This window comes from Harmonia axyridis, chromosome 5, assembly GCF_914767665.1.
Source record: "Harmonia axyridis chromosome 5, icHarAxyr1.1, whole genome shotgun sequence".
Lineage (NCBI taxonomy): Eukaryota > Metazoa > Arthropoda > Insecta > Coleoptera > Coccinellidae > Harmonia > Harmonia axyridis.
Genome location: NC_059505.1, coordinates 37,832,773 through 37,860,734, shown reverse-complemented (window position 1 = coordinate 37,860,734; position 27,962 = coordinate 37,832,773). Strand labels below are relative to the sequence as shown.

Sequence of the window (27,962 nt, the reverse complement as noted above, 5' to 3'; positions counted from 1 at the left end):
TGTCCCGGCATTCGTAGACGGCACAGTAGGGAGCAAACGTCACAAGACTCTCCGGTTTAAAAATAATTCCGATTGGCAACTCTCACCGCTCGGTTCAGTATGTAACACTCAAAGTTTATAAGTCAAGAGGTCTGTCCCATCATCTTCGGTAAAATAAACATCGCGCCTCTACAAGTTGTTGTGAAAATTGAGTGTCGAAATGAAATTTTCCTCGTTTTTCATCTCCACGAACTGATACCCGCGTGATTATGACTGTTCAGTGTACCAGGAAGTTTGGATAAACTTTGTGTTAAAGTGTGAGCTCGAGCCGTCAACAGGTGATAAATAATTGGAAGGTAATCAACGTGCAAATATTATTGATTTATCACGTGTTTTTACTCCTAACTGGCAATCAATCAAGATGCCGTACTACTCAGAACTTGGACTATATTCAGGACCCTCGACCAGTTCCTACACTCCTTTATTCTTATCAGGTCCTTATTCTAATCATTCCTCGATAGTAGCCAACAATTTCACAAGACCTGCTCCGAGTTACTCGAGAGGTTTTCGTCACTACAAACCTCATCTTTCTACCATCACTGAAAGACGAACAAACTCCCCTTTACGTAGAATTAACTCCCCTAAAGTGATCTACACTCCGGTGATTGTGCCAAGACCTATCAAGATCAACACAGCTGATATCGACGTATCCACCAACAAATACAGGAAATACGATAGACCAAGGAAGGATGTGTCGGAAACGAAGTTAGATTCCAAGTCACCAAGTCCTTCCAGAACGGCGGAAAGTCCAAGATCTTCTACAGAGTTAAAGGAAGCCACTCCTACAGCTAACATCAAAAGAGAACGTGCTACAGTACGATTGAGAACGATCCACAAAGACAGGGTTATCAACTCCCCCACCTATAGGAAATGGAGAGAAAATTTCGAACCTGACGAACTGTACCCTGACGAAGTTGAATCATCCCCTAAGATACTGAAGAAAACCCCAGGTGAGTTGTTGAAGGAAAAATTTCTGATACCTTCAGAAAATCGATCTCCACCCCCTGAAAAGAAACCAGAAAGAAGAAGAAGCATCAAGCATAAACAGTCTGTGATTAAAACTCCTAGTTTTCATGATATTTGTACTGCAATCACTTCTGAGGAGATTGATGAAGAATTGAATCCTGGACAGCCTGTTGAGATACAGAGGAGACAAAGTCGACATTTTCAACCTGAGGATATACTGAAGGAAATTAGGAGGACTTCTATAGATTTATCTGATTCTCAGAAGAACGTTATCGATACTATACTGACGCAGGTGGATACGCAAAATATGGACGATAAAATTGATAAAAACTACGACTCCAGGGGTAGTGTCAAGAAAAGAAAAAAATACAACAAAACTCATTCCACCAAGCTGATCCTGGATATATCAGATGAGGATTCAAAACAACCCAAACAGAAGAAGAACGTGCAAAAAAAAATTCATAGGACCAAAAGTTCTAACTTAGATCTAAAGGAAGTGAACAAATGTGAGGACCAAAATGAAAATAGACCTAAGGTAGAAAAAACTGACGTTGTAATTGCCAAAAACACATTACCAGAAGAAAAGCCTGTTCTGAAGGCTATAATAGATGATATAACTATTGAAGAGTCACCTTCACCGAAACAGATAAAAGGTGGCAAACTTAAATTCAATTTTACTATTGAAGAAATCAAACAAAATGAAAGTAAAACCCAAATAGAACCTATTCCAAAAATAACCCCAAAAAAAGATATCATTGTTTCCAAACAAGAAAAACAAATCAAGAGATTGGATGAGGAAAACAAAGAAGAAACGAAGAAAAAAGTGATTGAAACGAAATCAACGTCAAAACAGTTAGCGGACGAAAAGAACGAACAAAAACAGCACGTTAAAAAAGTGACAGCTAAGCTGCAAGCTGAAAAATCGGAAACACATAAAATTGAACTTCCCGTGAATAAGAAACCTGTTGTATCTAATGTCATCAAAAAGAGGCATACTGCTAGGATGGGACTCATTTTGGAGCAGATAAAAGAATCTGAGGAAAGATCGAGCAGTCAAGAGAAGGGTCCCAAAAATAAATTATCTCTTCAGAAACCTATTCGAGATACTAAAGAAGAATCTGATAAAACATTGAAGAGGGACAATTTGAAAGAAGGTGATATGAATACAAAAATTCAAGAAGATATGATGAATATTGTTAATAGGAAACACATTATTCTACCGAAAACGAAGAATAGTACAATAGAAGTACAAAAAGAAATAAATAATAATGCGATCCAAAGATCTGAAAGTGGAGAAGACTTTTGGAAAGTTATTGGACCCAGGGAAAGTATAAAACCTGCTTTGAAGAAACTCCAATTGAGAACAGATCTACTTATTAAAGAAACAGAGGAAAAAGATATAGTTCAAAAGAAAATATGTAAGGATGAACCTGTTTTGAAGAAAGTTGAATCTGACATATTTGTTGAAGATAATAAGAAGAAGGCAATAGAAGAAGAGAAAAAGGAGAAGATCAGTCCTGTTCTGAAGAAAATTGAAATGAAGACAGAAATATCAGTTCAAGAAGATAAGAAAAAAGAAACATTTGAAGAAAAGAAGAATGAGATGAGCCCAAAGAAACTTGAATCTAAGAAAGAGGTATTGCTTCAAGAAAATAAAGAGAAAGATGGAGTGGAACAGAAGAAAGGTGAGATCAGTCCTGTTTTGAAAAAAGTTGAATCAAATATATTTATTGAAGAGAATAAAAAGAAGGCAATAGTGGAAGAGGAAAAGGAGAAGATAAGTCCTGTTTTGAAGAAAATTGAAATGAAGACAAAAGTATTAGTTCAAGAAGATAAGAAAAAAGAAACAGTTGAAGAGAAGAAAATTGAGATCTGTCCAGAAAAACTTGAATCGAAGAAAGGTCCATTGATTCAAGAAAATAAAGAAAAAGATAGGGTGGAACAGAAGAAAGGTAAGCTCAGTTCGAAGAAAGTTGGTTCAGACACACTTATTGAAGAAAATGAGAAGAAGGCAATAGTGGAAGAGGAAAAGAAGAAGATCAGCCTTGTTTTGGAGAAAATTAAAACAAAGACGGAAGTATTAGTTCAAGAAGAAAATAAAAAAGAAACAGTGAAAAGTGAGATCAGTCCGAAGAAAGAATCGAAGAAGGAGCTATTGATTCAAGAAAATAAGCAAGTTGAATCGCATAAAGATCTTCTGAAGGACACAAATAAAGAACCCAAAAGAGGGGTGGAAAAGGGTAAACCAATCAAGAAAAACAAGGTGGTTGAAGATGAAACCAATAAAACAACAAAAACTGAAGAAACTCCGGTGTGTAAAGAAGAAGAAAGTGTCGAAACTAATACAGAAGTAGAGGAAGTTGAAAATGTTGTTCCAACAAGAAAACTATCCGAAGCTGAGATGAAAAGGATAATCTCCAAGAGGTCTCTGATACAAAAAGCGAAGAAAGAAGATCCCGACCTTCTAGTGTTCGAACCACCACCAGAACCAGAGCCTCAAGAAGAGGAACAGAAGGAAGAAGATGCCAAAGAAGTTTTCGTTCCCCTTCAATCCAACAGACTCTCCAAATGGATGCATCCCTTCAAGAAACCTGAACAGTACGACGAGTGTCCGGTAGAAATATACGCAAGACCTAAGACTATCCGTAAAAGACACTTGCCCAAGGGTCGGTTTGGCCAATGGGAGCGATATCAGCCTAGGACGAGTAGCAGTGACGAAGACAGTGATGATTCTAGTGATAGTGAGGACAGTTCAGAGGCAGAAACAGAGGAGGAGGGAGGAGACGAGAACAACAATGGCAGAAGTCTCATCTACGGTGCAAGTACGTCTTCCAATGATTCAGGGTTCGATTCTGGGGCTGCCAAAAACAAGGATAAGGGTTAGATTTTGGTTTTGCTTCTTAGCACTAGATGTTTGCATCGATAGCGATTTCGTTTCTGATGTATCTTTGTGAGACAATGCAAATTATTTGATTTTGCTGCATCTTTCAGTGAATTCGATAACCAAGAGTTTTCCAATAGAAATAATAGAATTTCCAATGGTTATATGATAACATTGTGTATTATTCTTTGACATTCCTTATAGGGATTCACGGCTTGACTTGATATTCAAGCTACTCGACTTGAGCTTGAGTTGAAATCAACTCAAGTTCAAGTCAAGAAGTAGTTTTTTTCAATGTCAAGTATTTATTTATCAAGTACTTGACTTGACATTGGAAAACTATTACTTGACTTAAACTTGAGTTGATTTCAAGTCAAGTAACTTGCATATCAAGTCAAGCCGTGAATCCCAAATTCCTTATGTCTTTTATGTTCAGTCGGTTATGGCATTTAAACATGGAAAGATGCAAGCTTCAACAACGTTTAGAAATTGTTGATTTTTTTTAAATAAGTGCACATTTGTGAATAAATACTTTCAGTTTATTAGTTTTAGTACTCTTTCAAATATGTTTTCATTACGACGAAAAGTGAGTTGATTAACTCAATAACGTTGTCCATGAATTTTTCTTAAATTTCTCTGATTATTCTCAAAGCTCTGATTTTGATAAAACAATTTCTAAACCCTGTTGAAGCGTATATTTATTCATGATGAAATGACATTACCTATTGAGCACAAATGAAATGAGAAATGTCGAAAACATATACATAGTGTTACTATTTTGAATTGTATAATACCTATTGGAAAAATATATTTATAATTTTTACGAAATTTGCTCGACAAAGATACACATGAAATTGCATGCTTCATTTTTTTGTAGCTCTTTTTTTGAGGAAATGATTTTTGGGTTTAATCATGAGGTATTGAACTCCTTCATATATAAATAGATATGCGTTTCAAGAGAACCTAATTATTGAAAAAACATTTTTATTGAATGGATAATCGAATTAAAAAAATCTATGATATTTAAAATGCAAATCAACTTCTCACTGGACTGGATGTCACATGTATTCATAATGTTATTTTCTCATCTGAAATGGAAGCATAACGTAGGGGATTCACGGCTTGACTTGATACATACTCAAGCTACTTGATTTGGGCTTGACTTGAAATCAATTCAAGTCCAATAATAGTTTTTCGATGTCAAGTCAAGTACTTGATAAATGAATACTTGACTTGACATTGAAAAACTACTACTTGACTTGAACTTGAGTTGACTTCAAGTTAAGCCCAAGTCAGGTAGCTTGAATATCAAGTCAAGTAGCTTGAATATCAAGTCAAACCGTGAATTCCTAGTAGTTGTCTGTACTTTCAGCAGAAAGTAACATAGTTATATTCACTTATTTTTATAGACAAGATTGGAAACATTATAAAGAATTCAACATGACAATAAAATGTGCGTTAGTATCTATATTTGGCTTATGTAAGAAATTGTGTCAATGCGTTTTTTTTTCTGGAAAATCATTTTGCCATATATCTGAATTCTCGAATTTTGAGACGAGAATATTATATAAAGATTAGGTTCGATTCACTGCTGAAGAATTCGAGGTTAAAATCAATTCTGTCCGGCCGGCAGCAGTGTAGACGGTAAATCTCGAATGGAATGTTCTAGGGATTTGAGATTTTCAGAGTAGGTTATACTCTTATGAAATTTTATTTTCTCAATAATTGAAAAAATGCCCATCCAATCGGACTGAAATTTAGGGTTCAGTTCGAAAATGGTGAAACCAATCTGTGGATTGGGTTTTTGGGAGATCATCTCTTTAATTCCGTTGATATTTTGTTTGTAGGTATATGAAGTTCTTTGATCAAGTCAGTTATTGAAAAATTTGATTTGGCGTTTTGAAAGAATATTTTTGCTATCGTACCCTGTATATAAATACTGTATATAAATACAGGGTGCAATAGAGTTCAACGTCCTCTGTAGTTTAAATTACCTATTTGATTACCACAGAAGTTTGGACCTGTTTGGATTCAATTCTGGAATCTCAATATGTTTCTGCATATCCTTCCAAATTGTTTTGCAAAAAAATGAGGTTATTATCTAATACTTAACGATATCGCGTGGAATGTTGGTCCTCTTCAGCCCGTGTAAGATTTACAGCACCATCTAACGAGAGATTGAAATAGCGGTACTAAATCATTTCAAAACACCATCAAAATGTCAAGGTACAAGTTGTAACATTAATGTGTTCTTAAAATAGTTGAACACTTTCTTTCCAAGTTTCATTCCGATGTATTAAATTATCATGCGGAATAATAATCATTTATTCGGTCTAAATCGTGTTTGAACGTTTCTCAACGGTTTCTGAATTGACTTTAATTTCTCCTTTCATCACAGAATACTTAAAATAACAACAAAAAGTGTAATTGATATAAATATGAGAACGTATTAAAACTATCAAGTAGCAGAATTTGACTCCGGGGAAAAAAGTCCATAGGGTTTAAATCAGGATAACGTGGAGGCCTATTCTTTTTGAGTCGAGGTGTTCGTCGTATTCTTTCCAAAAACGTAAAATCTAGGATATTTTCTCTCGAAATACCTACGATGCAGGATTCAGTCAACTCTGAAACAATGGTTCATACAAAATATTGCCAGAAAGCGTAGTTATTTTTAGAGACTTGTCGGTGCCAGGTAACATTGAGTTGAAATTAAAATTGCCACGTTACTAACGAACAATTTTTCAATAAATTAAAGTCCACTGGATATTAATGAACTTTGGTAATTGGTGCGATCTTGCCTTCGTCGCCACAATTTCTAAACTTTCTACAAAACGTCTTTCATTTGAAGATGACATGAATAAATTGGTTCGATTTGGCTAGTTTCAATCAATCGCTTTTAGAAAATCCTTAAATAAAGTGTTCTTTTATTGATCTACGAATAGCAGCACTGAATATTAAATACTGGGATACCAGTTATATTTTGTCAAAAAATAAAAGAAACTATGATACTCTAACTTAAATATTTCAAAGTAGCTAAGTCACCTCGTAATGCCAGAATCTCGGCAAGAACAATTTAACACACATTGTAAAATTCAAGTTTGTATTATAACTAATTGCAATAATAAACGAATGATAACACCAATATATTATACTAAAAAAAGTGCCTGAAGAATGGTTCTGTCCCATGTTCATAGCACCAGTAATAAAGAAGTTACGTTGTTTAGGTATTCACCAATTTTTAACCTTCAAAATAAGAGGATCTGATTCTTAAGATAAGGAAATCAATGCAGTGTTCAACTAATTTCCATACCAAATTTCAAGCAGATAAATCTCTTATCTTCAAGAAATTTCAGACAGGCAGAAAATTAAGGAAATCTGAAAAATTTTCCAGATACATGTCTGGTCTTATTGCAGGAAGAGGTGGGATTGAATTGTATCTAGCACATTTCCGTGCAATACAACGCATCTGGCGCCGTCTATCTTCAAATTAATCGTAAAACCAATTCGAAACGGTACTATAAATAAACAGAAAATCTATAAACCCACTTAACTTAGATTTTGAACGTTTTCACTGATGCAGAAAAGTTGCATCCGAAAATTGTGCATTAGATCAAAAGATGATTAAGAGCCTACCTAAAAATACTGCTGCACTTTATATTACACGTCAATATTAAGAGAAAAAGTTTATATTCCTCTTACATAACAAAGATTAATCATTAATGCTTCTAGATTACAATAAATTTATTGAGATAATAGGTAACTCTTGTTCTCACAGATGGACAACATACCTAATATTACGAAACAACAAGAAAACTTGAACAGAATTATAAGAGATGATGAAATGTTTCCGCATAGCGCTAGATTTATTTTTAAAAATTTTCCATATCGAATTTCTCAACAGATTGCGACGTGAACTGTCACAAGAAGTGTGAAAAATTGACGGCGAATCTGTGCGGTGTCAACCAAAAACTTGTAGCTGAGGCCATTGACTCGGTCAAGAGAGGTATGTATTAAGATATTGAATTATTGTGGAAAAAGAAGGAGATTTTTCACGGAAAACCGGTATTGAATATAGGTACCTAACAAGTAGATTTTTTTTCGAAATGAAGAGAGATCTTTCTAATCCTTTTGAAGGAAGTACGACGTCGGAACCAGTTAGATTTTTTTCATTTTAATTGATCAATTTTGTTCAATTTTTCGGATATTTCATACTTCAAAAATTGACAAAATGACACCCAACTAGCAACATTTTTTGACAAGACTTGGCACAAAACGTTTAAAATTACAATCTAAAAAAATTATCTACTCTCTTTCTTTTGTTACACACATGGTCTATTATCTTCTTAACTATTTTCATATTTTAGTCAATTATCGCAAAAAAAATGTTTACTTTACTTGAGTAAAGTAAAAATCATAAAGATTCTATTCTTCTATTTACCAATAATAACGCACAATTTCCTATAGTTCAAATTCAACCTATTCTCCAAGGTCGTATGATCTTTGTTCTTCTTCTTTTAGTGCCTCTTCTGGTGAATATTGGCGACAACCATAGCAAACTTGTCTCTCTTTTGGGCGGTGTAAAGCAACGATTGGACGTTCATCCCTGTTCAGTCCCACATATTCTTCATCTAGGAGTTTTGTCTCCCTTCTAGTTCTCATTTTCCCCTTATTCTGCGCTTTACAATCAACTGGGGCGATTGATACTGACTACCCCTCAACTCGTAGCCGATTTAAATTGATACTAAGTTTAATTGATAAGAGTTGGTTTCCTGTATGGTTTAGAGCTCTAAATCTGCATCAACACTGTCTAGCACCCTCTCATTTGACACTTTTTATGTCCAAGAAGTCTTCAAAATTATGTAAAAGACCCACATTTCAAATTCTTCGATTCGCCTGTTAACTTGTTGTCAACTTGAATGTCCAATATTCATACTTAGAAGTTTCTTCATTCGCTCAAATACTGATCTAGCTTACTCTATTCTTGATGTTATCTTGATGTTTGGATCTTTACTGTCAGTTATCCAGCATCCCAGTTACTTGACTTTGTTCACATGTTCTAAGCACTGCCCCATGTTGGCTGTTATATAATTGGTCTTGGAGATTACCATGATCTTTGGGTTTTTCCCTCTTTTATATACAGCATCTATTATCTATTGTAAGGATTCCCCATTATCTGTAAATGTGCCGTGTAGTGTTATCTATTATTATTATTTTGAATCGAGGTCGTTGTGGCTCGATCAGTCTTCTATCAACTGCGACCACATGGATCTTTTGTCTTAAACCCTACCCATTAATACAAAACCAAAGAGGTTGACGATACTTTCAACGAACCAACAACATCCTTAGGAGCCTTAGCTGTTGCCTCGTAAATGTCCTGACCTATATGAGTGGTTCTTAGGCCAGTCAACTTAAGACATTTGTGTTCAGTCTGTTCTATAGAGCCTTCAAATATCATCTGCTGAGTTTCCCCTGCAGTATAAAGTTATTTGAACCAACAGAGGCCTGTCAGCAGTCCCATCATTACCCTTAGCTCAGATCGTGGCAGCTTCAAGAACTTTCTGGTATAGGTCGGAGAAAGCAACCCAAATTTCTCTGCCTGAGTAAGAACTCTAGAGGGTTATTCTATTGTCCAACTCTTACTGTTGAACCACTGCCTTATATTTGTCTTTTCCAAGCCCACCAAAAAGCTCAGGATCAACAGGTGTTAACCTTGATGCTCTTATCGTTTGTTCATAGACACTTTCATTTCGACTTACTTTATTGCCTCTGGCCAGTTGCTTTATGGTATTACAACACTCCCATGTCAGCGGAGACCCTTGGCTATGTGATTACAAGGACCTCAGCGTGGCCTGGCTGTCCGCAGGGATATGAATATGAGCCCTATTAAGGTATCTTTTGAGGCTCTCTTGAGCGTACGTATGAGAAAGCTAGTTTCTAGGTTTGTGATCTAACACCAACAGATTTTTTCTTACCGGATGAGAATTCCCATAATCGAAATCTGTCTATAGAAAACAGAGTTGTTTTTCACACTTTCATCCGAAATAAAATGATTCATATCTTGGATAAGCATCAAGAAAACGTCCCGTAACTCTTGATTTCACTTAATTTCAAACTTCGATATAGAACCGTGAAAGAATCCATATATCAATTGGCGGCATCATTAAACTTCGAATTTTCATGGAAATGACCTGGAAAATTCGTTTGGACCGGTATTGGTAGTGAGAGGATTACCGTTACCTTTCGTTGAACAGATAAAATCTTGGAAATTGTTATGATTCTTGGTAAGAATAAAGGATACTGTTTCCCGTATAGAAATTCGGTCAATTTTGTTTTCGCGCGGTTCTTGAAAGTTGGACGACGAAAATAACGTTGCCAGATGGTGCGGCTTGGACAATTTAATATTTTTATAGTCCTGATGGTGATTTATACGTCGGGAGCTGTAAACAGGATGGGATAGCGTTTCTTTGTTTCTTTTCGGTAGGTCGTAAAAATTCTAGATGCACTGACAGAGGTTTGGAAGTTTTGTTTGTGAAAATGAAAGTAGAGTTCTTTGTTTGAGTTTTTGAGAAACTTTCGAAAATCTTGTTTTTTCTGACTTTTATGAGACCAGCGCCGGACACGGTCAGCAACTGGATGGGTGACAGTTTTGTTATACCTCATTTTTTTTCTTATGCTCCATGGGAATATCTAGGGCGATTCATCAATCATATATTTACAGAACGATTCAATAAAAATGCCCAATTTGAAAGTGAATTTTTTTTAAACAAAACAAGACTACCAATACAAAGTACTGAGCCGCACTTGATTGCTCTTTGTCAACAATAAGACGAATATGAATAATTAATCTCAAATTTTCTCAGTATTCACAAATTTGATTAGTAAACAATTTTTAAACGTTGTTGAAGCGTGTATTTTTCCATGATTAAATGACATAACCTACTGGACACAAATGACATAAAAAATGTCAAAAAATAATATACAGTGTTGCCATTTTACTTAACCATCTTGACTTATAGAATTTCTATGGCAAAACTAGTTGAAATCGAATCATGCAAACATGCATTTATTGTTTTCATATGCTTTTCGTTTCTGAAAGGAAATTTCCCCAAAAAAATTCAAGCCAAGTAGCTTGAATAACAAGTCAAGCCGCGAATCCCTATTTGCTTATGAATAGATTATTGCAAGGCATAGACGAAAGGCATTTTTGAATCGCATTGTGACTGGAGACGAAAAATGGGTTCGTTACGATAATCCCAAGCGCGAAAAATTATGGGGATATCCCGGCCATGCTTCCACGTTGACGGCCAAACCGAATATTCACGATTCCAAGGTCATGCTCAGTATTTAGTGGGACCAGTTCGACGTAGTGTATTATGAGTTGTTAGAACCGACTGAAACAATCACAGGCGATCGTTATCGAACGCAATTAATTTGTTTGAGTCGATCATTGAAGGACAAACGGCCTCAATACAGCGAGAGACAAGATAAAGTGATTTTGGAGCATGACAATGCCAGACCCAATGTTGCGAAAGTGGTCAAGACATACTTGGAAACGTTGAAATGGGAAGTCCTACCCCACACGCCGTATTCTCCAGACGTTTCTCCCTCGGACTATCACTTGTTTCGATCAATGGTACATGGCCTGACTGACTAGCACTTCCGATTTTATGGAGAAGTAAAAGATGACCAGTTTTTTTAAACGTGGGATTCTTACGTTGCCCCAAAAATAGGAGGGAGTAGTGGACAAAAATATAACCAGTTTTTCACAATAAAGCCTCGAATTTCAGAAAAAAAACGGTGGAACTAAAGTTGTACGCCTATGTAAGTTTGAATGATAGTATGAATTAACAAACGCGAAATATACATTTTTTGAATGATTCTGCGGGATTTTCCACCTCGTTATCGAAAAAATCTTCCAAGAACCTCCGTTCCAATAAAAACAACTAGTATTTCCGAACTTTCCAGAGCACATGACCCAAACAGAAATGTTATTGTAAGCAGGTCGAAAAAAGCTTTGTGTGTCTATCCGATACGCTGGGTAAAAATAATGCCGACGCCTCTGCAATCGAATAGGCCAATTTTAGCAACTACGCCAATTTGGCACTACGGTGTTATTTTATTTTCGAACGCGGTGTGTGTCTACGTTTTGTTCGGATGACGTAGATTGGAGATCGATCTCGACGTGTTTCAGATTTTTCCGACTCAAGTTCCTGAAACACATTAGTCATTGTTACCAAGGTGAAAATTTGGTTGAAAAGAGAGATATTGTGGAAAAATTCGAATTGAATAAACCCATCTTATTATAAAATAAATATACAGGGTGATTCACCGGGATGGCCTATTACTCCTATTAGACGTTTAGGAAAACATATCATAATTTTGTGCTGAAAATTTGCATGTTGGGGTTTGAGACAATCATCTTTCTCTCTGAAAGATTTTCAGATCTCTACAACTTCCGGTTATATCAGAAACAGACTACTACTCTCATATTTCAAATGGCACACACAGTATATTATTGCATCATTAGATAGCTTTTTTGATGACAATTTCGGCTATATTTCCTCATTTAAAGTTCTTCCTCGATAACAATTGAAGTATTCACTTTAGGTAAAGCGTTTGCTTAAGTAACCCCAACTATTTTTGTACGTAGAATCAACTGAAATAATAAAAAATATAGGTTCTGATCTGAAAATCTCGAGTTTTGATGAATTTGAGTTGTCCAAGTTCATGATTTTTTTATGAACACCCTGTACCTTTTTGGTCCAAACCGCAAACAGTATTATAATACTACGTATTTGCAGAATCGCAAAAAAAAATGTTTTTCGGAAAATGATTTTTCTGCCGAAAAAATCAAAAAAATGTTAGTCCTCATCGCCACAATTTTTTCATAAGAATCCCTCAACTAATGAACCGTTGAGTTTTCAGCCAAGGTATGGCATACAGCCGAAATTGTCATCAAAAAAGCTATCTAATGATGCAATAATATACTGAGTGTGCCATTTGAAATAAGGAAGTAATAGTCTGTTTCTGATATAACCGGAAGTTGTAGCGATCTGAAAATATTTTAGGGAGAAAGATCATTGTCTCAAAGCCCAGTATGTAAATTTTCAGCTCAAAATTATGATAAGTTTTCCATAAACGTCTAATTGGCCATCCCGGTGAATCATCCTGTATAGATACAAGAATTGAATCAAAAATTGCTACATTAATTCCGAAAAATATTCCAGAATACAAAACAAAAAAAACATAATGTTCCCAAGCTCAGTTCTATATAAACTTGATGCAATTTTATACACAAAAATTTCAGTAAAATCTGGCCAATAAATTCTGAGATATTGAAATACTACAAAGATTTGTGAATCACTCGTGCTTTCTCACTTTACCTACTGTGATTTCTTGTATGGTCCTTGTTTGCGGAGATTGGAGAAGGATCGCATCCAGAGGGTTCAAAACAACTGTTGCCGTTTGATATATGGATTACGAAAATTCGATCACATAAGCGGTGCATTAATTTCAACGGGTTGGCTCAATATGGATGGTAGGAGAAAACTTCATCTTGCAGATTTCACTGTGAAGTTATTGAGGTCTCCGGATTCACCAAAGCATCTTCTGTCTGGTTTTGTCTCGGTGGAGTCGAGACATGGTAGGGGTACCAGATTCGGGGGCAGGTTCCTTGTTCCCCGTCATCGGACTGCCATGTTTTGTAGGTCCTTTATTTACTGTGCTGTATCACTTCTTAACTCCCTTCCAGAGGATCTCAGGAATTTGAGCGTTAACAGATTCAGGGTCAAATACAAACAGTATCTTTTAAATGATCAGAACCGAATGTAGTAGTTTGAAAGAGTCAACATACCTGCTCTATATTCGAGGGCTCATTATTCATGATTTTGTTTATATTAACTTTTTTTTGGTATCTCGTGCAACATATATGTTTTTTTTCTTCCTTTTTCCTGCTCTGATGTGGTTGAGTTTGAATAGCTTAGCTAGACTTCGCCACGTCATAGTAGTTTTTTTCTCCAATTATGATATTTTATTTATAATTTTTGTAACAATAAAGGCGATTTATTATTATTATTATTATTTTAAATTCTCCCTAAATTAAAATCAACAGGAAAATTTCCATAAATATTCTTTTTGCCATTGTACAACTGATTCTTGAATTGCAGCTCGACTAGGTGGCTATTTTTTCAATTAAAGAGTAAACAAAATTCCATCTATGTATAACTTCAGAACCATCTGAAAGATATAGCACATTAACTAACCCAACCAAGATATACAGACCCTGTTCCTACCCTTAACATTTCAAGTCTCTATCACATTCCATTCGAGAGATTTTCACCTCATTCACTTCATTCTTCATCAGTGAGTTGAGCTCAATTATGAAAGACCACCCTTGCCTCAAAATTCGAAAATAATAGACATTTGGGCAAACTGATAGTCCACTGATTATCTGGAAGATAAAAATACCACCATACATAAACAGAAGCATAATTGCAAATTGAAGGAATTCTAATTTGAGTATTCTTTAGTGCCTCTGATGCATCAATGTGCTCAATGTAAACCATCAACTTGTAACATAAGCCTGCCAATCATCAAATCAGATTAAAAGCTATATTAATTACCGGTTATTTTCAGCGACCAGTTGAATCTAATAATATGCTCTTAAATCAACATACGGTGTCGAGTAAGGTGAGATCTTGACCTTCTCGTAGACAATTCGTTTAATGGAAACATTAGTCATACAGTACTTGGATATATTTCTAATTTTCTCTCAAGATTTGGCACAAAAATGTGAATGCATCAGCACCAATTGATGCTAAGCAAGACTTTTCAATGTTCTTCTTGAAAATTAACATACCTTGAGAGAAATGATTATTCACAAATTCAGTTAATATTTATACACGTTAGCTTTTGGAACCACTTAAGCTAATCAGTGGTCCCTGCCTCATAACCACCACAATGCCTAGTAAAACTTCTTGACTTTACCAATGAACAATCTTAATTATTCTTGACATTATCCTCAACAAATTATTTCCTCGAGAAAAAGCTTCAAATTCTATATAAATATAAAAATCTATCTAAACAAGAAATGTTTCCAAAGGATCAACGACTGAATCGAGAGAACCTTCGTCATTAAGTCCTGCTACGAATCCTGCCTTCGCCATAGACCCCAACGAGGAGGAATGCTGTAAGTCCAGCACCTTCCAAGGGTTCCAGAAGAGTGGAAGGATAACACCTCCTGCTACCACCATTCCTAGATTCAGGAAATACTGCGTGGAAGACTTCCATTTCCTGAAAGTGCTTGGCAAAGGCAGTTTTGGCAAGGTTGGTTCGAAAAACTTGTTAGGGAATTCTTTATTATGATTTTCCTGATATTTCCAGGTCCTGTTGGCTGAACTGAAGGAAACCGAATACTACTACGCCATCAAATGCTTGAAGAAAGACGTGGTCTTGGAAGATGATGACGTTGAGTGTACCCTTATCGAAAGAAAAGTTTTGGCTTTGGGTACCAAGCATCCTTATCTGTGCCATCTACTTTGCACTTTCCAAACAGATGTAAGTATTTTTAAATTTAGGAGCATATTGAGGAACTATGATTTTTTTATTTTTTCAGTCACATCTGTTTTTCGTGATGGAATATTTGAACGGTGGGGATTTGATGTTCCACATTCAGCAGTCTGGCAGGTTCTCTGAAGAAAGAGCTAAATTTTACGCTGCTGAGATTGTATCTGGGTTGAAGTTCCTGCATAATAAGGGCATTGTATACAGGTAAGGATTGATCGACTGAAAGTAGTTGTTTGTATTGGGAATACTGTAATATCACGAAACATCTAACTTTGATAGAAACATTAAAATAAAATACATAGTTGTAACGAAGGCAACAAACAAGCAAATGATCTTGCAAAAGGGAACCAAGGGTAACACCCACTAGACCTGAAACCTTAAAGATATGATAGATGATATTCTAGGCTTCTTTACAATCTTGGCAATTGTAAAGTGAGTTATAGAACAAAAGATCGAGCTTATAATACTTTACAAGCTCGAGCTTTTGTTTTATAACTTACATTACAATTGCCAATATTGTAAAGTTGCCTACTTGGAAATTGTAAAGTAGATAGAGAACAAAAAATCAAATTGGTAGCAGTTTTGCTTTCTAGCCAAAAAAATTCCTAAAACTTTCGTTCACTAACCAGTAGATTAGAGATATTCTAGGCAACTTTACAATATTGGTAATTGTAATGTAAGTTATAAAACAAAAGATCGGGCTTGTAATACTTTACATTACAATTGCCAATATTGTATAATAAAGTTGCCTAGAATATCTCTAATCTACTGGTTAGTGAACGAAAGTTTTAGGATTTCCAAGATTGTAAATCTTGATAATTGTAAAGTTACTTTACAATTTACTGTACTTTACAATTTCCAAGATTGTAATTATTGGGAATTGTAAAGTATTCATTTGTTCTATCTTGAACTACTGTAAGAGTAGCTTTAGAGAAAAAAGATCAAGCTGGACACAATTTGGCTTTCTAGCCAATCAAATCCAATATCTGATCTAAAAGCTGAATTTTTAAATGAACGAATGTTATACGTACGAAAGAGAGAAGCATTCTTGAATCCTACACATTGGTAGATGACCGATTTGTGTCACAATTCATTCATTTCGAAAATAGGCAACTTGTTATCCATTTTACTGGTGTCACGTTTGAAAATACAAAAATAAACTGTTTTCCTTTGGATTCAAATTGCTTTTCTCAGAGTTCACAGACCGACAGAATTGGGTCTGAATGATATTGCGAGAACGATTGGCATTTGAACCGCATTTTTTCCACATGTTTTTCCGCAAGTTGATAGAGAACGACTTATGACAGATATGCCATTTAATTTTATGTTCTGTTTTAATTAACGAGCAGATTCTGTTCCATTTCCTTGTGATTCGAGGATCAAAGGAATCATCAGTTATTTTATTTCCAAGTTTTACATTTTTTCACACTTAACCTAAAAATAGTTTCAAGTCTTCTCGTACAATATTCTGATATTTTTATTCAAACCATTTAGATGACAAATCAGGATATTGCCTCATTAAAAAATCTTCTTAATCTTATCATCATTTATTTATTGCATTACAAGGTGGAGATGCTCTATCGTTTAGCAATACCCATATGTCACTTGTCGATTTGTTATGACGTAATCAATGACGTAATGAATGACAGCAAACATGGCGTGCAATTCGAATCAAGGCCGTCTCATTATGCACCTTATGAATGATTTATCTTGGAGATATCAGAGTTGGATGTATATAATTCATACATTTCTGTTGCAGAGACCTAAAACTTGACAACATCCTCCTGGACTTTGATGGTCACGTCAGAATAGCAGATTTCGGGATGTGTAAACTCCAGGTTTTCCTTGACAGAATGGCAGACACTTTCTGTGGAACGCCTGACTATATGGCCCCAGAAGTAAGAAAATTTTTTAGGCCTCATTGACAAATTCATTAACTTTCATTATTCTTCTTAGATCATTAAGGGTCAGCACTACAATCAGAGCGTCGATTGGTGGTCTTTTGGAGTGTTACTGTATGAAATGCTGCTAGCACAATCTCCGTTCAGTGGATGTGATGAAGATGAGCTGTTCTGGTCTATCTGCAACGAAAAACCTGTTTTACCAAGGTTTCTGTCTCAAGAAGCCTCAAGAATATTGTCAATGGTGAGGAATATTCAATAATGTAACTGAACAAAAAGTAATTATAACTCTTTGCAGCTCTTGGAGAAGGATGCCTCCAAAAGGTTAGGAACTAGATTTTCTCCATGTGGTGATATCAAAGATCAACCTTTCTTTAAGAGTATCGATTGGGAGCTGTTAGAAGCTAGGCTTTTAGAACCGCCTTTCAAACCAAAATTGGTGAGTTAGTAATACTTGAAAAATTGTCACCCTTTCTCATAAATCACGATTCACGAACAATATTGGCCCCAAGTTGGATCCCTCCGGTACTCCAGATATTTTCAAATACTTTTTCCAATTGATAGTTTTCTTGATTATGTTTGAATTATTTCGAACATTTAAAATATTGTGTTAGCTGAACAGAAATATGTAGTCTTCTGATAAAACAATATCCCTCTTATTCACGAAAGTTAGGGTCTTAAGCTGACATGCCATAGAAGTAACATAGAACTTTTGGGAAGTGTCAATTATCGTTAATTTGACATGGTATAAAATAATTCAAGTCTCTAATTGTATGAATAAATAGTCTACGTTCAGAAACACTTATAAGGCCACCAAAAGGTTTTTAAAATTTATTAAAACCCTGCATTGAAAAAGTATCACTTTGTGATGTAATAATTTGATGGAATTTTCTTTTAGTCACATCCCCTGGACACAAAATACTTCGACAAACATTTCACGACTGAGCTCGCGAAACTCACGCCCATAGAGCACCATATATTGGAGTCTATGGACCAAACGCAGTTCCAAGGGTTCAGTTATACCAACCCAAACGCTACGGATAAGTGAAGAGATCAAATTGGACTTGATGGTTTTAGAAGACACCCAGTGTAGTAACACAGAACGATGGGTGATAAAAAGATTCAGCTTTTTCATTGAAGAAAATTCGGGTAGTACGATTTTGGGCTTATTTTGGTAGAGAATTTCTAGGGTCAATTGTTTTTGTGATTGGATTTGAGATCTTTTGATGAGAGTTATGGTTTGTATTTTTCGACGAATTTAGTGATGGAAATGTTACTTAATTTTGGATACTTTGCCTTTTATGTACAAATATTAGTGTTAAGTCGCTTACAATTGTGATGTTACATTTACAGTTAAAGAGTACAAGGCGGTTGCTATAAAATATTCAGATTTTCAATCAATGATATAACACAATATAATCTATTGGTTTTTTCAATTGATCTATTTTTTATAATGATTATAGCAACATAGCTGGCTAATTCAATGTGATTAACTCATTTTGCTAGAATATACAACTCAAAAAAAATATTTTGCTACAAGATATCACTCTATTAAGGTGGGTGATGTGTACTATTAGAGTTAAGACGATAATTTTTCTTGTATTAATATTGAAACTTAAAAACGATTTACTTAATAATTTATTGATTACATATTTCACTCAGTGTAAATAAGTATTTGTACAAATGAGATATCAATAAAATTTATATTGTTAATTTTGTCTCATTCAGAAAATTGGATGCCATATGGTGGGAGTATGCTGTCTTCCGGTCTCCATTTGCCTTTGAGCGGTTCTATTTTCTGTAAAGAGAAATATTAATTCAACTCAAAATTGAGAAAATTGCCAATTGCATATGGACATATTTTTAAATGGAAATAACAGAGAAGCACTGACTCAGGTTTAAAACCTTCTAGTTGATCGACCAGTGATAATTGAATAAATTCAAATGGTTCAATAAAAAAACACGATGATTTTCTGAATTATACCGTTTACAGAAAAAGTAGTTCTGTGTTCCAAATGTCATTTTTGTCACTACATTTGTGTCAAATGTCAAACTGCTTTACATATCCTTCAATGAATATCTATGTTCACCAAGTGAAATCTCACTTTAATAGTTTAGAAGGCGGGATCTTTATTCATTCGTTGCAGAATTACAGAATAGTTATTTATAATACAAGTGCAGAAGGCATTGATATTCTTCCACGAGTTCAAAATTCAAAAACGAGCCACGAAGTGGCGAGTTTTTGAATGAACGAGTGGTAGAATGAGCCTTCTGTACGAGCATTATACATTATTTTCTCTAATTCATTTGATTTTCATTGAAATTAATGAAATATTTCCATAAATATCATTTAGTGATTTTTGCATTGAAAAATGTTGGTTGGCAGAACTGATTTCTTTAAGGCAAATTGATGAATTGACAGATAAAGCCGTGGCAGAAAGCACGGAGTACCAACATATAATAATGAAATATAACCATGAAAACTGTGCGTTTCTGATATATTCTCGCACGATTTTGTTCTACAAGATGTGGAAGAATGAACGGAATAACCACAGAATTAGAGAAATATTTCTTATGGCTATAACTCAAAAATCAGAATGGGCAAAATCTTCCCCACCTATTTTTCTCCTTGAATTCACTTACGTTTGACTTTTTCAACTTCATCTTCTTCATGTGATCCTTCCTAAGTTCATTATAGCCATTACCAGGTAATGGATCTGATACAAAATATGGAGTTAAACTCAAATCGTAGCTAGGTTTAGGTTTCAACTTATCTTCTTCATAAATTTTCTCAAGTGTTCCCCGTTCTTTCACAATCATGAAATAGGCTCTAATAGTAAAATAATAGATCATTTCAACGCCGGAAAGCAGACTGAAGCCGAGAAACAGACCTGCGATTCCACCAAAAGACACTGAAAAGAAAAAAGAAGTTGTATTTGGTCGAAAAAAACCCTAACAAGCTTCTTGAAAGCATTTGTTGGAAACTTAAAGGTTCCTCATGATTGGGTGTATTTCTTTTACCTAAAAGATCTACCCATCCGAAAAGAACTTCTCTTTTATATCGTATCATTGGCCACGACAAAAATCCAATTTCCATAGTACTGATATCAACTTCACTGAAACATAATACAAATGAATGCCAGTTTCTATATATGTTGAGTGTTCAATAAAAACGAGATCAAAAATTCCTGGTACTCTGCGATGACATAAAAATGGCATTAAATGCTTCAACCCTTATTATTTCATAGCACCACACTATACCAGAACTAATATGAAAGTATCCTCAAAAAACTCGGGTTATAAATGAATTTGAGAGGTTGGTAGTTTTGTTGTGACAGATGACATAAATTTCATGACATTTGACTCTTTAGGTTAGAAATAGCAGCAACCAAGTCACACAATCTGTTTTGAAGAAGGATATTCACTTGGTGTTGGTGATGTATGTTTATACAAGGTTGCAACAAAACAGTAACAGTATCTAGCCTAAATCAGCATACGTCATAAAGATTATATCAAAAACAGGCTTATCGATGTGACAACTAACTTAGGTTATGTGAATTTCGCAAATCTAAATGATACAAACTCATAGCTTCCTCTGACCTCGTTTTTAGCTGAACACATCTCAAATAGGCGTACAACTTTGTTTCCGCGGTTTTTTTCCAAAATTCGAGGCTTTATTGTAAAAAACTGGTTATACATTTATGATTCAAAGTATTGTCCATCGCTGGCCACTACTTTCTCCCATCTTTTGAAGCGATCCACGAATCCAATTTTTTACTTCTTCATAAGACCGGTCAGTGCTGGTCAGCCAGGCCGTGTGCCATTGATCGAAACAAGAAAGAAACGGAGGAGCAACGTCTGGAGAATACGGCTGATGGGGTAGGTCTTGACAACTTTCACAACATGGGGTCGAGCATTGTCATGCTGTAAAATCACTTTATCCTGTCTTTCGTTGAATTGCGGCTTTCAATGCTTGGCTCAAACGCATTAATTGCGTTCGATAACGATAATCTGTGATCGTTTCGGTCGGTTTTAATAACTCTTAATACTCTACGCCGAGCTGGTCCCACCAATTACTGAACATGACCTTGCAACCGTCAATATTCGGTTTGACCGTCGACGTGGAAGCATGACCGGGATATCACCAAGTTATTCTGCGCTTGGGGTTATCGCAATGAAGCCATTTTTCGTCTCCAGTCACAATGCGATGCAGAAATCCCTTCCGTCCTTATCTTGCAAGTATCTGTTCACAAACAAACAAACGCCTTTCAACATCTCTCGGCTTGAACTCGTACGGCACCCAATTTCCTTGTTTATGAATCATTCCTATGACTTTCTGGCGTTTTGAAACGGCTTGTTGTGTCACTTCCAATGATACTCCAATTCTTGTTGCGTTTGACACGAGTCTTGAGCCTCCAAATCTGCATCTTCGAAACCCTTCTCTCTTCCACCGCCATGCTGCCTCAACATAGGATTAATATTATTTCGATAGCGTTATGTTTACAAATACCTTATTGCTTATTGTATGACATACCACTATAGCCATCTATTACAAAACGGCGGAAACAAAGTTGTACACCTAATATATTACACCTGTTATAACCTCACTTGTTAGAACTTAATTTCTCCACTTCGTAAACAGTGTTCGAGCATCCTAATTGGCAGTCACAACTTTCAATGTCCACGATTTGATCCTTATTGTTAGCAATACACTCCATTTCTCGGATGCTGCAATATCTGTATGGACTACCACTCCTAAAACTGTAGAAAAAAGGTACACAACCACACAGTTTCATCGAGCTATCTATCCTGCATTGTCTTGTACAGGCTGTATACGTGTACATGTAGTCGATTTCCAATTTTCTCTCATCTGCGAAGATACAGCGACGCTGTTTGATGCTTAGTTGTCTAGTATCTTCAGTGGTGTAAGTTTGTCTGACAGCGAAAGATATGCTCTTCATTGTGAAGTCCCAAACGTGCTGGGGTGGGGTGTCAATTCCAGCTATTTCATCAGAGTTCAACATGTATATCTGAGAAAAAGAAGCAGAGATTAGATTGGAGTTAGTTTGAATGTAGGAGTCGATTTGCATTTCGAAATTTGTGTTCTAAACCATGCTTAACAATTCATAAGGAGTTCTGCTATCTTAGGTTAAATCCGAGGTTAGATCCGCAGGAAGAGGATGCTCAATGGGACACCAAGCTATAAAAATTATCTACTACCCTGACGACGGAGTTCTTATAGTTGAGAATGAGGACGATTTACAGGGAATGTTGTACAAATTCTAGCAAGTATCAGAGACATTCAACCTGATGATATGTGTACAGAAAACTGAATCCCTTACAACATCCAAGGAACCAAGGAGTTGTAAATTAGCTGTCTACGATCAGGAAGTGAATCAGGTAATTGATTTCAAATATCTAAGCGTCAACATTACCATTACCATTAGGTAGCAGAAACCTGACAATGGAAGTGAAGATCCAGGTGACCAGGGCTTCTATGATATCGGGCTTTTTGAGAGAGATCATTGAGAGAAATAAGCATATGTCAATTAACAGCAAAATAGGAATCTACAAAACCTGTGTGAGGTCTATCATGACATATGCTGCAGAAACAAGAGGCGAAACAACAGTTACTAAACTCTTACTCCAGACAGCTGAGATGAGAATACTGTATTCTCCAAGCAGACCACCGAAGAGATGGTACGAAAGCTGGAACTGAGCCTCCCAAGAATGAGGCCAAGGCGTTGATACAAAACAGGACCATGTCCTAGTAATCGAGGATGAAGAATCAGAAGTTTTAATGTATTATTGCACCTTCAAGTCAGCAACAGCTTTGGTTATGTGATTTCAAACTCCTTAGCGTGACTTGCCGGTCCATTTTAATGGATATGTGAGCCTCTTCAAGGTACATTTCTAGACAGGGTTGGGCACGCATCGGTCTTTATGACCTAACGCATAAAATATTGTATAACTATTCTCAAATCTTAGAAACCGAGAACCCCATTCATGTTCAAGACTCTCCTTTTCCAAATCAAATCCAAATTAATTCAAGTAATATCAAATAGATTTGATCCAAACTTAACTTTGTTTCGAAAATTTGACACGCCTCTTTTGCAGCTTGTTACTAATGAAAAAAAGGAACGTGGCAGACTAAAACTCAATTGTTCTATGAGAATGAGCCACGTGAGCAGCGATGTCCTGATGATATATAAGTAATCAACCCACCTTTCCGATCTAAACCCTAGGGATTCTTTGCGTTTTTTTATTCTGAGTACCCAATTAAACCAGTATTAATAGCCTTCACCTATTTCTGGAGGTGTATTAAGAAGCGTTTTGATTTATAACATAATTTTGGAATCTTATAAATCAAACATTTTCAATAATAATCTTCTTACCGGTATGTTGATGTCAGTATTCTTCACAGTAAAGGCAAGACTCCACTTCAAATCAGTTTCTTTGATCTTTTCTTCTTTGAACGGAGGTGAATTTTCATTTCGTTTCTCGTGATGTCTAGAGTTGAAGGTGTAACAGAATCCGTTTTCTGTAAACACTGGAAAAAATCCTTCACAACAATCATAAGGTTTAGACTTCCATTCGCAACTATCGAATATATCTTGGCATTTGTTCATCATCTAAAAAAAATGGGAATTGAATGTGTTCTTTAATCTTTGTGAGTAGTTTGAGGTATAGTCAAGATATTTTAGGAGTAGAGATTCCTAACTACATTCTCATAGGTAGATATAGTTGAAAAGAAATGAAGATATTTATTTCGTCTTAACGATTTTACTTGTACTTCGTGATTCACTCATCTTGGTAAACCAAATTTCTTCGGAATAGGCTGAATATTTTCTTAATCTATAAATAGTGTGTTGTAAAAGTCCTTCCTATGGTAAACTGATGGATCAAATACAGAAAGAGGCTCAGAAAGGGTATATGTGCCTAAGCCAAGAATCTCTAAATCCCTAGGAAGTGAGCCCTCTATTTTGCAAACCCGAGACACTAGCTGTCTATACTTGCGCCCAAGAGTGCCTCAAAAGAAGCCTCCAAGGAGCGTATATTTACATCACTACGGACAGCCAGGCCACTCTGAGATCCCTGGAGTCATAAAGCCAGGGGTCTCTTTTGACATGGGAGATCGATAATACCATAAAGCAACTGGCCAGAGGGAATGAAGTAATTCTACTATGAGTACCAGGGTATTGTGGTATTGAAGGAAATGAAAATGCCGATGAACTTGCAAAAAGGGCATCAAGGTTAACACCTGTTGGTCCTGAGCCCTTCTGTTGGCTTGGCAAGACCAATATAAGGCAGCGGTCCAACAATGGGAGTGGGACAATAGAAAAACCCTCTGGAGGAACACTACGAGTCTTGCTCAGATAAAGAAATTTGTGATTCTTTTTCCCACCTATACTAGGAAGCTTCTGAAGCTACCACGAGCTGAGCTTCGGGTAATGGTGGGACTGCTGACAGGACACTGTCGGTGGAAATACCTTTTGTACCGCATGGGTAAGTCAGCAGATGAGATCTGCAGACTTTGTGGAAAGGAAGTAGAAACAACCGAGCACATAGTGCGCAAATGTACGATGCTGAATGGCATAAGAACCACTCACATGGGAAAGTCAGTTCTGGATACTCACGAAGTAAGGCTCCAAAGGATGTATTCGGTTCTGTTAACCGTATTGATGGCCTCCCTGGGTTTGTATCAATAGGTAGGGTTAAGAACAAAAGATCAAATTGGTCGCAGTTCAGTAAATAATAATAATAATAATAATATCTACATCTCTGAATCAAGACATACTGTCGTAATACGAATAAAAAATTAATGGAATATAATTTACATAAAACATCAAAATGGAAAAAAACGGTATTTGGAACAAAAATTAGAATGAAATCATCTTTGAAATGACATCATAAAAAAGATATGTTTCTAGATAAAAAAAAGGAGTTTTTATTTTATTCGTCAACTTTTACGCACTTCTCGAGTCAACATTGACTTGTACAAAACATCGTTTACAGAATAAAAAAATTTTGGACCATCTTCTAAACAATTGGGATTGCCAAGATAAGTGTACACATAAGCTTCCCAAAATATCTTGACTACCACTATTAACCCACCGATATCATAATATTTTTCAAGGTAGATGCCTCGAGGAAGACATCAAATTTGCCAAACTGTCCTATATCCTTCATGTTATCATATGACAGTGTGGTCAAGAGTTCTAAAAACTTCTTTGCTTGATCTTTATCTTCGATATCACTGAACTTGCTGGAATTCTCAAAGATAATTAATAAAAGCGATATGAATAGTAATAACAATAGTTACTTTTCGATATAATCATCGATCAATGTCATATTTCCTGGTTTTTCCTGACAGATAGTTATAGCAGGGAAAGCTACGTCCCAACTGTGAAAATCTGTATCAAGACCTGTAATTGTTGGATTCGTTTGGAACTTTTCCCATAGACTGAAGATTATTATTATGGACGTGATCAATCCAACCATAACGCATACAAACCACATAAAGCTAAAGAACAATAATGACAAATGATGATATAATATAATTTGTATGAGATTCTCGTTAGTATTATTAGGTGTACAATTTTGCTACCGCCGTTTTGCTATATATGGCTGTAGCGGTGAATGGTAGTCAAAATAAATACATTGAATATGTCATACAATACTCTTAGGTATTTGTAAACATAACGCCATCGAAATATTAGTCTACTTGTGTCTGCATCATGAGTTATTCTCAATTGAACATGTCAGCTTAAGAGCCAAATTCTCGTCATTTGCAGGAGGTTTTAATTTTCTGCTAAAATATGAAGAAATATGCGGCTGAGGCTCATCGAATGCTCTCAAATACCTATACTGCGGTCGCTATTAGTGAAAGAACGTGTCGAGAGTGGTTTCAACGCTTCAAAAACCGTGATTTTGATGTCGAAGACCAGCATAGCAGTGGAAGAGAAAAGTTTTTCGAAGATGCAGATTTGGAGGCTCAAGACTCGTGTCAAACGCAACAAGAATTGGAGTATCATTAGAAGTGATATAACAAGCCGTTTCAAAACATCAGAAGGCCATGGGAATGATTCATAAACAAGGAAATTGGGTGACGTACGACTTGAAGCCGAGATATGTTGAACGGCATTTGTTTGTTTGTAAACAGCTGCTTGCAAGGTAAAGACGGAAGGAATTCTGCATCGCATTGTGATTGGAGATGAAAAATGGGTTCATTACGATAATCCCAATCGCAGAAAATCATGGGGATATCCCGGCCATGCTTTCAAGTCAACGGCCAAAGCGATTATTCACGGTTCAAGTTAATGTTCAGTATTTGAAGGGACCAGCTCGGTGTAGTGCATTATGAGTTGTTAAAACCGACTGAAACAATCACAGGCGGTCGTTTTCGAACGCAATTAATGCGTTTGAGCCGAGTATTGAAAGACAAATGGTCGCAATACAACGAAAGACATGATAAAGTAATTTTACAACATGACAATGCTCGACCCCATGTTGCGAAAGTGGTCAAGACATACTTGGAAACGTTGAAATGGGATATTTCGATCAATGGCACAGGGCCTGGTTGACAAGCACTTCCGGTCTAATGAAGAGGTAAAAAATTGGATCGATTCGTGGATCGCTTCAAAAGATGACCAGTTTTTCAAACGCAGGATCCGTACGCTGACCGAAAGATGGGAGAAAGTAGTGGCCAGCGATGGACAATACTTTGAATCATACATGTATAAACAGTTTTTTACAATAAATCCTCGAATTTCGGAAAAAAAAACAGCGGAAGCAAAGTTGTACGCCTATGTAATAACTATCATTCAAATTTTGCTCAGAACCAAGAAACATAATCAGTTAGGCTTCAAACCTACTAAAGTTTATAGGTTCAGAAGCACTGAAATATTGAATCTACCTAGCTGCTAGGTCTACATCTGCAGATCAAAAGAACCGATAGCAGAAATCTATAATTGAAAGCATATTCAATTTTTTTTTTTTTTTGATATTTCAATAACTAACTGAAATTTACTCACTTTTCGAAAAAAGGTCTTCCCTTTTCGGCAATGTATCTGACGCCATGTAGAGTAGAATTTTCGAAAAACACTTGAGTCTGAACCTTCCAACTGGTTTTCAGTATTTTTAGGTAATCCCTCCAACTCGTTTTTAGGTTTTTGCTCTTCTTCACTGCTAGGGAATTGGAAGGCTGTCTTGACTTGACCATGATCATAATGGAATATGAAAAAAATTCGTGAATCCATAAAATACATTACATTTCATCTGTATCATAGATGTTTTAAGTTTTTCCACTAACCTACTGATGGACACTAAATCGATGTCTCGATGTTAGTTCTTTGTTGGTTGAAATCAATACTATATTCTATTGTTATATTTCAGCCATTATGAGTAATGTTCACTGAAAGGATCTACGTTAGTTCGATTTAGATAAAATCTTGATGAAGTCATAAGTCAATCAGTTTAAGGTTATAACTTTTTGATGTCAATAATTGTTTAGGCCTATATACAGAGTGACTTAATAGTGCTCGATTGGTCGATAAATCTTGGAAATTTTGGGCAAAGAAAATGATTCAAATCAACTGTATTCAGCGCAT

The 27,962-nt window shown here is 35.8% G+C and overlaps 2 protein-coding genes across 3 annotated transcripts; one reads left to right on the top strand and one right to left on the bottom strand.

Annotated features, from left to right (window-relative positions):
* On the top strand, positions 1-19,065 carry LOC123679826 (uncharacterized protein PFB0765w-like). Of its 2 annotated transcripts, none has more exons than XM_045617333.1 (8): positions 1-3,827; positions 14,988-15,211; positions 15,269-15,442; positions 15,501-15,655; positions 17,211-17,349; positions 17,408-17,596; positions 17,651-17,791; positions 18,251-19,065. In XM_045617333.1, exons 1-8 carry the CDS (start codon positions 401-403, stop codon positions 18,398-18,400), a joined length of 4,599 nt encoding a protein of 1,532 aa, XP_045473289.1. In that variant the 5' UTR covers positions 1-400; the 3' UTR covers positions 18,401-19,065. The 2 variants fall into 2 exon arrangements, with proteins under 2 accessions (XP_045473289.1, XP_045473288.1); XM_045617332.1 differs by having other exon boundaries at positions 2-3,884.
* LOC123679827 (sodium channel protein Nach-like) lies at positions 19,014-27,927 on the bottom strand. The gene is made up of 8 exons (XM_045617334.1): positions 27,387-27,927; positions 25,676-25,876; positions 25,468-25,618; positions 23,748-23,984; positions 21,961-22,382; positions 20,374-20,468; positions 19,996-20,264; positions 19,014-19,150 (listed from the first exon to the last, which is right to left on the bottom strand). The coding sequence occupies exons 1-8, from the start codon at positions 27,578-27,580 to the stop codon at positions 19,073-19,075; spliced, it is 1,647 nt and encodes a 548-aa protein (XP_045473290.1). The 5' UTR covers positions 27,581-27,927; the 3' UTR covers positions 19,014-19,072.
* Between the last annotated feature and the right edge of the window lie 35 nt (positions 27,928-27,962).

Coding starts and splice junctions, on each gene's coding strand:
- LOC123679827 (XM_045617334.1), bottom strand. CDS start 27,580: ATGATCATGGTCAAGTCAAGACAGCCTTCCAATTCCCTAGCAGTGAAG. Junction 23,985..25,467: donor TGAAAAATATTATGATATCG/GTGGGTTAATAG, acceptor CATTTTTTTTAG/ATGATGAACAAATGCCAAGA. Junction 20,469..21,960: donor GAGAAATTAAGTTCTAACAA/GTGAGGTTATAA, acceptor ATTATGTTTCAG/TGAAGTTGATATCAGTACTA.
- LOC123679826 (XM_045617332.1), top strand. CDS start 401: ATGCCGTACTACTCAGAACTTGGACTATATTCAGGACCCTCGACCAGT. Junction 15,212..15,268: donor GCAAAGGCAGTTTTGGCAAG/GTTGGTTCGAAA, acceptor TGATATTTCCAG/GTCCTGTTGGCTGAACTGAA. Junction 17,350..17,407: donor CTGACTATATGGCCCCAGAA/GTAAGAAAATTT, acceptor TATTCTTCTTAG/ATCATTAAGGGTCAGCACTA.